At 42.1% G+C, this 12,692-nt stretch overlaps 2 protein-coding genes across 2 annotated transcripts; one reads left to right on the top strand and one right to left on the bottom strand.

Moving 5' to 3' along the window:
- Window positions 1-719: 719 nt before the first annotated feature.
- LOC115025548 (transmembrane protein 236) lies at window positions 720-4,418 on the bottom strand. The gene is given in 5 exon segments (XM_029457881.1): window positions 720-1,530; window positions 1,532-1,827; window positions 2,343-2,466; window positions 3,215-3,287; window positions 3,500-4,418. Coding segments are annotated over 5 exon segments (1,293 nt in total). The 5' UTR covers window positions 3,898-4,418; the 3' UTR covers window positions 720-1,128.
- A 725-nt stretch (window positions 4,419-5,143) lies between these two features.
- hacd1 (3-hydroxyacyl-CoA dehydratase 1) lies at window positions 5,144-12,597 on the top strand. The gene is made up of 7 exons (XM_029457837.1): window positions 5,144-5,262; window positions 7,961-8,078; window positions 8,167-8,185; window positions 8,299-8,387; window positions 8,589-8,710; window positions 10,519-10,697; window positions 11,257-12,597. Exons 1-7 carry the CDS (start codon window positions 5,144-5,146, stop codon window positions 11,337-11,339), a joined length of 729 nt encoding a protein of 242 aa, XP_029313697.1. The 3' UTR covers window positions 11,340-12,597.
- The last annotated feature ends 95 nt before the right edge of the window (window positions 12,598-12,692 follow it).

The following is a 12,692-nucleotide window of genomic DNA, read 5'->3' on the forward strand; positions in this document are numbered from 1 at the left end:
GTCTTTTCATGGGATAGTAGCCCCCAGAAGGTCTGCGGGGGCTTCGGGTGAGGAGTGCAGTGATGATACAAGTTAGTAGAAAGAGAGGACAGGAGGAAATCCTGCTTCCTATAGGGGGAAGCGAGTGGAGATCTGACCACTTTGGCCTCATACTGCAGGGATGCACAGCAATGGTGCAGACATACGGGCACTTACCTGTGAAACACCTGTGCTGTAGCAGAATCTATCACTACTAATTTAGGTAGTATACTATAATAAACATATTGACTGCAACCTGCTATTGACATGATGTAAATGTTCTCAGAAAATCAAGAATTAAACATATTAATTATTAAACATTAGCATTCAGAGTCATGATTCTGACCAGCTCATCAATGCAAATACAACATTCTCTCCTTTTAGCGCTGGATCTGGCTCTAGCTGAAAAGTTGATTTGTGCAGCTTTAAAATGACGTTAGTTGAAGATGTTACACACCAACAACAACAGAGTAGATGAGGTGGAGCATGTAAGCTACAGATAAGTAGCACAACATGCTTGCTTTGCCATCTTGTTTTCTGAGAGGATTGATGTTAAGACTTCAGACATCTATTACACGATTGCAGAATAATGACAGGAAACCTGTTCTCGTGGGAAGAAAAGGGAAATATTCTAGTGCAAAAGGTTTGAATGGAGGTCAAAAACAAACATGATGAATCCCACTACTGAAACTTAACACATCTCTTTGAATGATTTTCTTTATTAATCTGCTATTAATCTTAGCAAAATATATGTATCAATGATACAAACTCACACTTTGTTTTTCTTTTGTGGATATAATTTAGCAAAGAAAAACCCAATATAAAAAACATGGATTAATGCTTTTACACATTCACTGCACTTTATGATGGTAGAAAAAGAAATCTGCTATAAACTCTCAGATGACATTACAGGTACATTCCCAGAGTGCCATGCTTGGTGAGGGTGAGGGGTTTGGAGGGGTACAATTTGAACATAAAAGGTAAATGATACATAACAACATTTGACACGTAATGTCCTTTATGGGAAAACATTGCCTAAGAGCTCCCTTTTGGCTGCAACCTCCTCATTGTGCCTGTTCCTACTATATGTCTTTGTTTAAAGAGCCAGTCTCAAAAGAACATCCTCTCTGTGTTGAAGACCCTCAGCCTGGTCATGAAGTTGAAATAGACAAAAGCAAGGCAGACCAGCAGGTTCTTCATCAGATAGAGGAGGGGTGTGACGAAGCCAAAGAAGGCAATGAGGCCAACGCGCACAAAGAAGAAGGGAAAGTCCTGCACGACCACCCCTAGGGAGGAAAGCAGCGGGCTGTGGGGCATGACCACCACGCGCAGGCAAGACAGGTAGCTGAAGATGTAGATGGGGAACACCCAGCCCGAGTAGTAGACAAGGGGATGCCCTGCCACCCTCACCATCTCCACTGTATCCATCCAGAACATAAAGCTGTCCACGAACACGTCCGCTCGTGCGTCGCTGGCACAGAGGAATCTTAATGGACCCGTGTAGGCGTACTGGAGATATGCGGTACGCTGTGGTGCTCGCTGATCGTGAGCTCAATCCAGAGATGCTGAATGGTCTTCCGGGATTACCTTGTATGCCCGGGACTGTCCCGTTGGTCTCCGATCGAGCCCCGGCTCCGTTCTGGTTCCTGTCATTGTGCTGGCTTGATCCCGGTTGCGTAGGATTTTGCACAGATTGCCCGGGCGCAGCTGGCCCCGGCCCACCTGGATTGATAGGTGATACTGGGGTTACCTGTTCCACATGTGTGAGGACAGTGGAGGGGATGTCAGCATCTCGCTCCATGTCATTACCTGGGGAGAGAAAAGTAAAGATTATACAGAGCAAAGCAAACGTGAATCTGCATTTACTTATCGTGTTGACACGGTTGTTTCAGAATAATTGAGATACAACATCGTAGAAATCATTAATGTGTAGTCGGTGCCAAATCAGCTGACATTAAAAATTCTCAAAAGGTTTGTTGTTTCCAAATAATACCAAACGAACAGCGATAAAAACAAAACCACGTCAATGCTTCCCTATAGAGAAAAAAACATAGCTGGAGATTTGTCAGTTCAGCACTGTACTACAAGATGTGGCGAACAAATGTGCTGCTCATTTCCTCCGTGGCACCAATAATGTTTCAACGGCGGGCACAAAGAAGTTCAAATAGTTCAGGATACATTAGATAAGAACCTGTTCGCTGTATTTGTTGCCTCTAAGCTCCTGTAGTGTAAAGCCGGGCAGGTGTCACTATAGGAGTTGGCGGGGAAAGTTCTAAAGGACTCTGTGAGTGATTTGTGTGATGTGTTCAGAGAGCGGCGCTCACCCTGGCCTGTCAGTCTGCAGTGGCGTATCCTCTCCACAACGTCAATACAGATGAGAGAGAAGAGGACTAGTGACACGGGGAGCTCCGTGAACGTATCATACTTCATGTTGTTATTTATCTGAACCTGGGAAACCAGAAAATCATCAGTTAAACATACTAGAACATTTAATCTAATTACTTACTCACTTCCAATCAATATAGATTGCATTGCTTTGCCTCAACAATAAAGGACCTTTGCACCAGGCATTTACATCTACATGTCCGACCTCCTCTCGCACTGGGTTTGTGGCTAAATCACTCGCACTGCTGGTATTTGCCTGAGTCAGGACTTCATACCAACAGGACACAGAGCAAAGCAGACTTCATCTTAGCAGAAAGTATGACCCTTATGTAAAAGATACCAGATAAGCAAATGCCAAAAGGTCACCTTGGGCTCTAGAAAGGGCTACATAAATAAAGCTAATAGGACCTGGGCTGCAGCCAGAGAGGAAGTGAAAATGTGCTTCATGGACAGATGATCTGACAAGGGCAGCTTGGACAGGAAGAGAAACCAAGCTGCTTATCAGTAGCTCCTTATACATACTCATCCCCTGAGAACCAAAAGGTTCCTCACAAATCATCACCTTTATTCTATTCACGGATGCCTCACACTGTGATTCCACTCACCCCCAACATTTTATATACAACTTTGGTCCCAAATCTAAAGCTGTGGCGAGTATTTTTTTTAAGTTTCAAGAAGCTCCTTTTGGATGATAAACACAATCAAAAATAACTACAAATGACCTACAATTACAGACCGATCAGAATTCATGATCAGAGTACAGATCAACTGATGTAATAAAAGAAATGAAACACTCCACAACATGTTGTACCTCAGAGCTGGCGATGAGAAAGGCAAAGCAGGGTAATGTGGACAGGATCACATATACGAGGGCCACAGGCCTCCTGAGGGAAAGACAAAGGAAGGGAAAGAAGTAAGGAAGGAAGACAAAAGGCAGTTGCAGGAATTGCTAACTCATGGTATTCTCCAGCCTAGTGCAGTCCAAACCAGCCACAGACAAACCAGCTGGTCAGGTCTCAGTCAGTGCTGCACTGCTGACCATACACAGCTTAGAACGTCTGAGGCCGCTGACATCAGGAAGGCAGGAGACACTCACCACTTCTTCCTCCCAATGAGAAACTTCTTCTTCGTGAAGACCATATACTTCATGGGTACCCAGACCAGCAGGGCGGTGGAGGTGACATAGGCAATGGAGGAGGCCACGATCAACCAGTAGGCTGTGCTGCCGTCTCCGGGGGGCTGCGCGGATGTTTTGACCTTCGCTACGATGACGGCGAACCTCTGCATGACGATGAAGAGTGGCACGCACAGGCCTGCAAACTGCAGCACCTCGCACAGGGCGAACTTCAGCGTCCTCCCCGAGCCCATGCTGTGGAGCTCAAAAAAAGAAAAAGAAGGAAGGGAGACGGGGGCTGTTGTCGCAGTGAGGCGACCCCTGTCCCTCTGAGGGCTGGTCAGGCCTCGGACCAGTGCATTGTCTGCCCCCACTAGCATTTTCCAAACACCACAGCCCTGGCTCTCTGCTCACCCAACTGCTTACACTGCACTAGGCTTTGTGTACCTTGATGTGACTGGTCCTTTACTCTCTTTATATACAGGATAAAAACAAAGGTTGTCTAACTCGGCACCCTAAAGGATATGCATGTACTACAGGCATCTCAGTGCCATTATTTATTATTAAAAACTGTACTTCAATTACTGCTTTTGAAGCTGAATACCTGTTTTATCAATCAGCTACACAAAATAGATGACCTACATTTCTTTCTGAGCATCAATATACATGTAGCTTTGCATTACTTATACCCTATATTCAACATGAACCTTCTCCAAAACCAGCAAACATAAGAGGACTTGATTAACACCCAGAGTAAAAACAACATCCAGGGTACGTCTCATGTTTATACATCGCCATCTAGTGGAAAATGTGATAACTGTAAAATGTCAGACGCTTCACAATAATGGAACATCAGTGATATAGAATATAGGTACAACTTGTTGTGTGGCTTCATAAAAACAGTGACATGAGATGTTGTTCCCTCAATAAGACAGGTACAGGCCCTCAGCCACTAAAAGCATGAGCTGAAATGATTAAAGGAATATTTAGTTCATAATCCATAAACGCACACCATCTTTCATGCCGCGAGTGACCTTGTGTTTTCATGCTTTCATGTTTTCGTTTAGCTACATTTAGATTATGCATTGATGCATTCTCAGGCAGTGTATATGGGGATACACCGTGCATTATCATATGATTATTGTCCAATAATTATTTACAAACAAATTAGTCTGTAGGGGGCAGTGCTGAGCTACAGTCCAGTAATTGGTTGAGGTGGCACACTTTGGAAACGCATATAAATAGTAAAAGTAAATAGTGCACTTTAACATTTTAATTTGAATTAAATAACAATAAATAATAAATGCATTGTTGTTACTTCATCCGAGTTTATACACTTACTGATACCATTTACACCACCAAAGTACATTTCAGAGGCAAATATTGTAATGTACTTTTACTTAATGATCTGAGTAGCCTAGGCCTACTTCAACACCGAAAGTGTTATAGGATTAGTTTTTTTAAATCACTTTATTAAAAGCCCCTAGCCCACCGGCAGGCCACGCACTTGTTGCACCACTAGTCCCGCGAGAGAGGGGCGCAGGGATGGATGACCCTGCTGCTCCCCTCCCTACCAGCCCCAGCTGTCAGCTCCTTTCCTGACTTCCCCACCCTGCCCCCGGTACCATGGCGTCCAGCGAGGAGGACGGCACGGTTGAGGAGAAGGAAAACAACAACAAGAGGAGAACGAAAAGCGCCGTCGCTACCGCATGGCTCACTTTCTACAACATCGCCATGACCGCCGGGTACGTGCGTTATATTCCGCGCTGGCCGCCTATTAATAAGAAAAGCCTAGAAGTTAGCCGCTCCCTAAAAACCTGTACGCGTGTGTTGCCGTTTATAGGACTGTGTGTCTCTGAGGCAAGCCGAAAGTGCCTGTTCAGCTCGCTCAATTTAGCAGCTCTCAAGAGTTTGGGGGGAAACTTGATTGAACAATTTGATATTGAGAAAATATATGGAAATATAAAGAGTATTTGTGTAAGTGCTAGACAATGAATGAATGGCGTTTGGTAAAGTGACAGGCTGGCGCTGCAGCCGTGTCCAAATAGGGCTGACTGCATGGTGTCAGCGTCAAGGCCCACAGTGCGTCCGACAGTTGCAGTGATAAGTATAGCCGGAGTGCGCTGACACTGGAGCTCAGGTCTGGGACACTCAAATGCTCAATGGGCAGATTTTTTAATAACAACATAATATTTGAGAACTGCAAACAGAGCATTTTATATGGTGTGTTTATGATAAAGTGGCAGGACAAACAGATGGGGATCAATAGGTCTGCTCATGTCACTTGAGCTATGAATATAACAGAGCTGTCAGATCAGTGATACTCTCTGGATCAATGATGACTAAACGTGCCTCCAGTTCTAGTTTGCAGAAGTGGAAGAAATACCAGTGTAGAAATACTCTGTTACAAGTTAAAATCGTGCAACAGTGCCTTGTAAATGTTTGTATAACCAGGTGTATGGCCTACTAGAAACGTATTAAAAGTCAAAGTACTCTACACAGAAAAATGACCCTGTGGCTGTTATACTATTATTTATTAGATTATTATTACCCATGCATTATCTAAGAGCAGGATTTTACATTATCATCATCTGTAGCCTAGTTTATTTAAAACAAAACATCAAGTTTTAGAGGTTCTTTATTGTTTTGTGTGCAAATAAATCTTAAATTGTAAAGTACACTAACTAGTTACTATAAGTGTCAGATAATTAAGTAAAAAGTACAATATCTCCCTCTGAATTGTAGTGGAGTAAATACTGAAGTTAAGTAAATGTTCTTAGATCCAATGCTGCCATTAAGGCATACATTAATTAATAATAACATTAAGGTACATCAACACTTCATGCAGGGATCCATACTTTCTAGTCATAAACTTACCATCATTAAATAGCACTTTATTTATTTGTATTATCCGTCATATCAATTATTTAGGTAATCATGATACAGTTTGAATTTGTGCAAAGCAACATATGTCTTATTTCTACTTCATATTACATCACATTAATGATCACATTGACTTTTAAATCTTGTTTTGATCTTTTAAAGTCAAAACGATTAATCGAGAAGATAATCAGAAGATTATTAAATGAGTTATATCCAAACCAGGCATTAAAATGAACGTTAGACCTGGATTACATGTTTGTAGCACTTGGGATACATATGCACATGAGTTCAAGAGCAGTCCCCGCTGTTTAGCTCCAGAAGTCGCAAAATCTTGCGAGAAGGTCGCAAAGTTGGCAACACTGACAGCTCGTCCCTTCAGGACTCCCCCAACATTATTATTAAGAACGTTAACATATTGTAATAAACGTAAACTACGAACATGGTTATTGTTAGTACTCACAGCTGCCAAGCCAGCAGCTCGTGGAAGTCTCGGGTGATGCGAAATGAGTGCACGAGCTGAGTGCGTGCAGGTCAACAGGACGTTGATAAGGAGGTTGATAGGCAGGTTGGCCGTCCAATCAGTTCATTCCATTGATCGAATGAAATGAAATGATTGGACTGCGACAGCGACAGATACGTTTGTTTTTGTTTTTTGTCAGAGCATTGGATTTATTCATTTCTATTGGGATGTAAAGAGAATTTCAACAAGTGTACCAAAACTTTTTTTGAAGAAGAAGATTAACAACCCTAGCTATAGGCCTAAGGGTTGGCTACTGTTGACATGTTTGTCATAGGTCTAATTTTAGAGGAAGTGGAGATAATTTAAGCAATTTTAAAACTTGAAACTGCTCAAATTGTACAAAATGGAAATGGACTGAAATATGTTAAAATGCTAATATGTTTTACAGAAGCTGCAAATCTTGGAGTCTAAACAAGTCAATACAATTTGCACAAGAATAATTTTGAAGCACACATGACAACAAGTTTTAATGGACTATCGGAGTCAAGTTAACTTTTGGTGTACAATGCCATGGGCTCTTTTCAAATGTTGTTCTTCTGACGGAAGTTGAAACATTCTGTCTGAATCTCTAATCATCCCATCCATGTTTATCAATCGTAAATTGCAAATATGTATTGTCACTGTAGAGCAATTACAAGTCCACTGCAGCTCTAACTGTGCATCGCTTGACATTTTATATATTTTTCTTTTTTTGATTTACACTACGAGGAAACGTGGGAGCAGCCACATAAAAATGTCCTCAGGGGATGTTGATGCTAAAACTTGGACTTGAATCTTGATCTTGCGTGGGAATCAGTTTGATTTTTATTTTTTATTAAGGCTGCTGCAGAAATTAGAGAGAAAAGTGCATGCAACTAAACTGTGAGAAGATGCAGTAGGATTAGGGTTTGAGTTTCAAATAAATGAGCATTTGCCAAAATGCACAACTGAATTACATGATTTTCAGTTTCTACCATCATTAGAGGCACTTTCACTACAAGATTCTCTTGTAGGAATTAAAACTGAAGCGGTGCCATTATGTGATTGCTTTGCTTCTGCAGGTGGCTGGTTTTGGCCATTGCAATGATGCGCTTCTACATCCAGAAGGGCACACACAAGGGTCTGTACAGAAGTATAGCAAGGACACTCAAGTTTTTCCAGACCTTTGCATTACTTGAGGTAAGGATTTGAGTGGAATAGTGTTTGACCTGATAAATACTGTCTTACAGTGAGAAATTAACAGATTTTTATGTTTCTTGTCTCACAGGTGGGACATTGTGCCATTGGTATGTGAAGATTTTTGTTGATGGCTTATTTAAAATGTAAACAAATGTACGTGCCTTCACCTTCTGAAGCTGTAAACGTTTTTTCTTTCTTTCTTTCTCCCGCTCTGCTGCAGGAATTGTGAGGACTTCTGTGATTGTAACCGGGGTGCAAGTGTGTTCACGGATCTTTATGGTTTGGTTCATCACCAACAGCATCAGACAGGTGACTATCACAGCACGACACAGAAACATCACACAACACATCTGTTGCATGAAAACGGCGAGAGCCCCTGTGCTTTATTATACTTTCATTTGTTTTGTATTCACCATCATTGCTCCCCGACATTTGCACTTTACATCATGTGAACAAGTTACTTTCTCCTTCCTCTAAATATTTGGACATTTTTTCTCGACGTAAATGAAGATCCAGAATGAAGAAAGCGTTATCCTATTCCTGGTTGTGTGGACGGTGACAGAGATTACCAGATATTCCTACTACACATTCAACCTGCTCCACCACCTGCCGTACTTCATCAAATGGGCCAGGTGGAGATGCCATTACCCGGCGGCCGGGATGAGCTTGAATTGTCATTACTGTGTCAGACATTGTTGTCTAAGCATGTCTAAGCACTGATCTGGTTATTTCACCTCTGGCATGTTTCCCTACCCGGGCCTAAGAGCAGCTTTACATCAGGAAGTAGTGCAGCCGTGTGTGTGTGTGTGTGTGTGCGTGTGTGCGTGTGTGTGTGTGTGTGTATTAAGTATCGCTTGTGTGTTTATTGATTAGCACCTCGTTAGCTATTCTCTTGTCAATGGTGTGTGAACTAACTGCTAACAATTGTGCTCTGATAATACTGATGATGGAGGACAGACGTTACAGAAGACATTTAATCATTTTAGGGCTTATTTAGATGTTTTATCAATTGTTTAAAACATTGATTTTACATATTTTTCTGTAACTTTCACCAACAAACAAACAAAAATAAATCCAAAGCCTTAATTATCAGCACAGGAAATATACAACGGAAACAACTGTCATGATTATCGGTGAATTGCGGTGACGAGCAACACATTTCTCAGGCTCTCGAGTGACATAATGCCCGTCTACTACTGTATGAAGAGCACTTGTGACGTGGCAGTCTCCCTGCTACAGTAGCTCAGCTGAAATTGGAGTCGTTGGCAGGAACGTCAGCTGTACACATTGATAGCTGTCCAACACACGGGCTTGGCATCTTACAGCTAAGAGAGAGGCTATTTTACTTCAGGATAGTAACGTTTACATATTACATCAACTCAGGTAAGGTGACACATTTATCTGTCTCTGCAGACAGAAGGTTCACCAGCAGAATAAGAACATTTCTGCTACTTCAGCTAGTCAGGTGATCCACTTTGAGCCAGTCACTCTTTTGTTTTGGGTGTCAAATCCTTGTGCATTGAATGCGACTCTCCTCCCTGCCCCCCACCCTTCAACGCTTTCTTTAAGCATGAAGGAGACGCCAGGCCCCCAGAGAGGGGCTCATGTTCAGCTGCTCGTGTTTTTAAGACCATCTGTTTTGGTCATGGAATGTTCGCCCGACATTTCTCTCACATCCGCCGAGACGCTACCCCGAGGCTTTGCTGTGGTCTCGACTAAATACAGGATCTCTATAGGCCTGAGTCATGGCATATATCGCACTGCAGAGGCCGGGTGTTGTCACAAAGAGAGACAGGCAATGTCACACTTACTTTAAGTGACAGACAGTTGTAGCAGGAAGTCATGGAGATGACAGATTGTGAATGATTTAATATATACTAGTCATAGTTATATTTCATTTGTCTATACTGTATGTCCGCCATGTTGCACTGCCATGTTTCAACGGACAGCAGCTCTAGAGAGAGCCTTTTGCGTTTTTACTTTACCTGTAGGCCACCGTAGTTCTCTACACACTCACAGCTCACAACCTCACAGCAAGATGTCAGAGTTTTCCAACAACACAACAGTGCAATGCACCAACTCCAAGACAGCAGCACAGTTCAACAAAATATTAAGGTGCCTGAATCCAGTGTGTTTGACTACCTGTCTAAAGCAGGCTCAAGACATGAACTGAAGGTAGAAAGCCAGAAAAACACATTCTTTAGCATGAAAATCTACAGAACATTGTAGCTCATATTATTTACAGATTACTTGCCTTCCTTATTACAAAAAAATCATATCCTTTATGTTCCATCAGAGCAGTATATAACCTGTACATTGTTGCTTATACTTACTGTGCATGAGTGAAATTTAAAAGATTTTATGGTGCATGCATTGGTTGTTGAACTCATTCAAACTTTAACTGCAGGTGTGTGACCTGTGTTCATCTTTTCCTTCCAAGATACAACCTCTTCATCGTCTTGTACCCCCTGGGGGTCGTCGGAGAACTGCTGACCATTTATGCCGCCCTGCCGTTCGTACGCAGATCTGGAATGTACTCCATGAGGCTCCCTAACAAGTATAACGTGTCGTTCGACTACTACTACTGCCTCATCATCGTCATGTTATCCTACATCCCACGTAAGGAGAGTTTATTTTAATCCCACACTGCACGTTACGATAAACAAAATGGTGAGGAGGATGCCCCCGGATAGATGACCCCTCTAGTGAGGATTCACATGTGCATATTCCACTACATGAGACTTTAGAGATCGTGTTATTTTTGAGAGTTAGCTGAGAAGATTTATCTCTTTATGTTAAACATGATGCTGGAGCCAGGAGATAGTTAGCTTAGCATAAAGACTGGAAACAGGGGGAAACAGCTAGCCAGGCTCTGTCCAAAGGTAACAACATATTTCTACCAATCCTTCTAAGGGTGTGTGTCTGTGACGGCAAGACTTCGGGAAGTCACTGCTAGGCTAACCATCTTCTGGCTTTACATTCAACCTACAGACGTATCGATGCTCTCACTCCACTTTTGGCAAGAAAGCAAATGAGCGCATCTCACAAAACCTTCTTTGTGCCAAGGGAAACTGTTATATACAAGAGGTGGAAATCATAACATAGTTGACTTTTCCTGCCTGTGATATAGATTCAGTAATTAGAAAAGTATTGATTGAACCTGTTTATTCTTCCACAGTGTTTCCTCAGCTCTTCTTCCACATGCTGCGTCAGAGGAGAAGGGTGCTTCACGGGGAGGTCATAGTGGAGAAGGACGACTAGACAAGCCACCACCTCACGCCTTCGTTTGAGCCAGCCCCGTCACCCTCACCTCCCCCACTTCATCTTTAGCACCATCGACCGTTACATTCTTCATTGCACGGGACCGGAAGAGCCGCACAGATGACGACATGTCTGACGAGAGTGATAATCAGGAAGAAAGGAGCTCACCAGTACTGAGCAATAATAACTCATCCTTTAAGTCTTTACAGGAGTGATTCCTATCTGAAGGGTAATATTGGAAACATGTTTACAGTCCCAGTGTTGCTGGAGCTTGGGACTCAGCACAGAGTCCTTTATCAGCCTTACTGCACCTTGTTGCACTGAAAAACATGAGCCACAGCAGAGTCACAACACCTGTCTGAAGGAGAAAAAGGTAAAGGAGAGGCTTCCAGGGAAATGTGAAATGAAACATGGGGGGAAAATTGCAAGTTGTGTCTCCTGAGTTGTCCAACCCCCGAACCGACCCAATTGGCAGTTTTTTAAGTGTATTCCACCACAGTGATTTTCTACAGACGTAGCGTGGCTGTACAAAACAAGGTTTAAAAAGAAAATGTTCATAGTTCTATCATACCTCAACAATAAATCTACATTTAGACAATATGCTGCTTCTTTTGTGTATGTTTGTAAATGATGCAAATGTGAAATGAGCGGTTAATAGTAAGCATATTTCTTAAAGATAATTGACATACTGTATCACTTAGAGCAAGCACAGCTCAAACTTAACATTTCGTCTGCTTGGCTGCTGCATTCTTCTATGTTGCTTTGATGTTTACTATGTCAAATTAATTTACAAGGGTGCATCTTAAACAAATTTGAGTCTTCAAAAAAGATAGACCTTCTATAGACCGCTGTAGGTGAGACTACAATTCAGATTTGTGTGAGCACTCGCAGTCTTTAGTTGCTGATGTGTGTTTTTTAACATAAGGAATCCCATGTCCGTGTTGGTAGAAAGGTAGTTAGATTCCCTCCTACTAAAGGTACTACATCATTTCAATCTTCTGTGCAGCTGAAGGAGTGACTGTGATTGGAGTTGACCTAAAGTAGGAAAACAGGATGTGAAATGATTGAGAGGAAATGTTGCATAGCCCAAGTTTATCTACAAAAATACACATTTTTGCTTATAATCTGGGTTAGGGAGGAGAGAAACAATAAAAGTCAATGTCACAAAAATCACTGGGAAAGTTATTTTTCAAGAACTAAACAATAGAAATGTGAAAATACCTTTTTGTGCAAAATCAATAAACAAAATTCTACAATACTGTGGAGAGTTTTGTGATGACCTTCACACTTATGCCGACAGATAAGCCATTTGATACCAGATCAGTTTATCTGGATCTGCATAAAAATGTAGAA

Source organism: Cottoperca gobio, chromosome 20 (assembly GCF_900634415.1).
Source record: "Cottoperca gobio chromosome 20, fCotGob3.1, whole genome shotgun sequence".
NCBI classification, from domain to species: domain Eukaryota; kingdom Metazoa; phylum Chordata; class Actinopteri; order Perciformes; family Bovichtidae; genus Cottoperca; species Cottoperca gobio.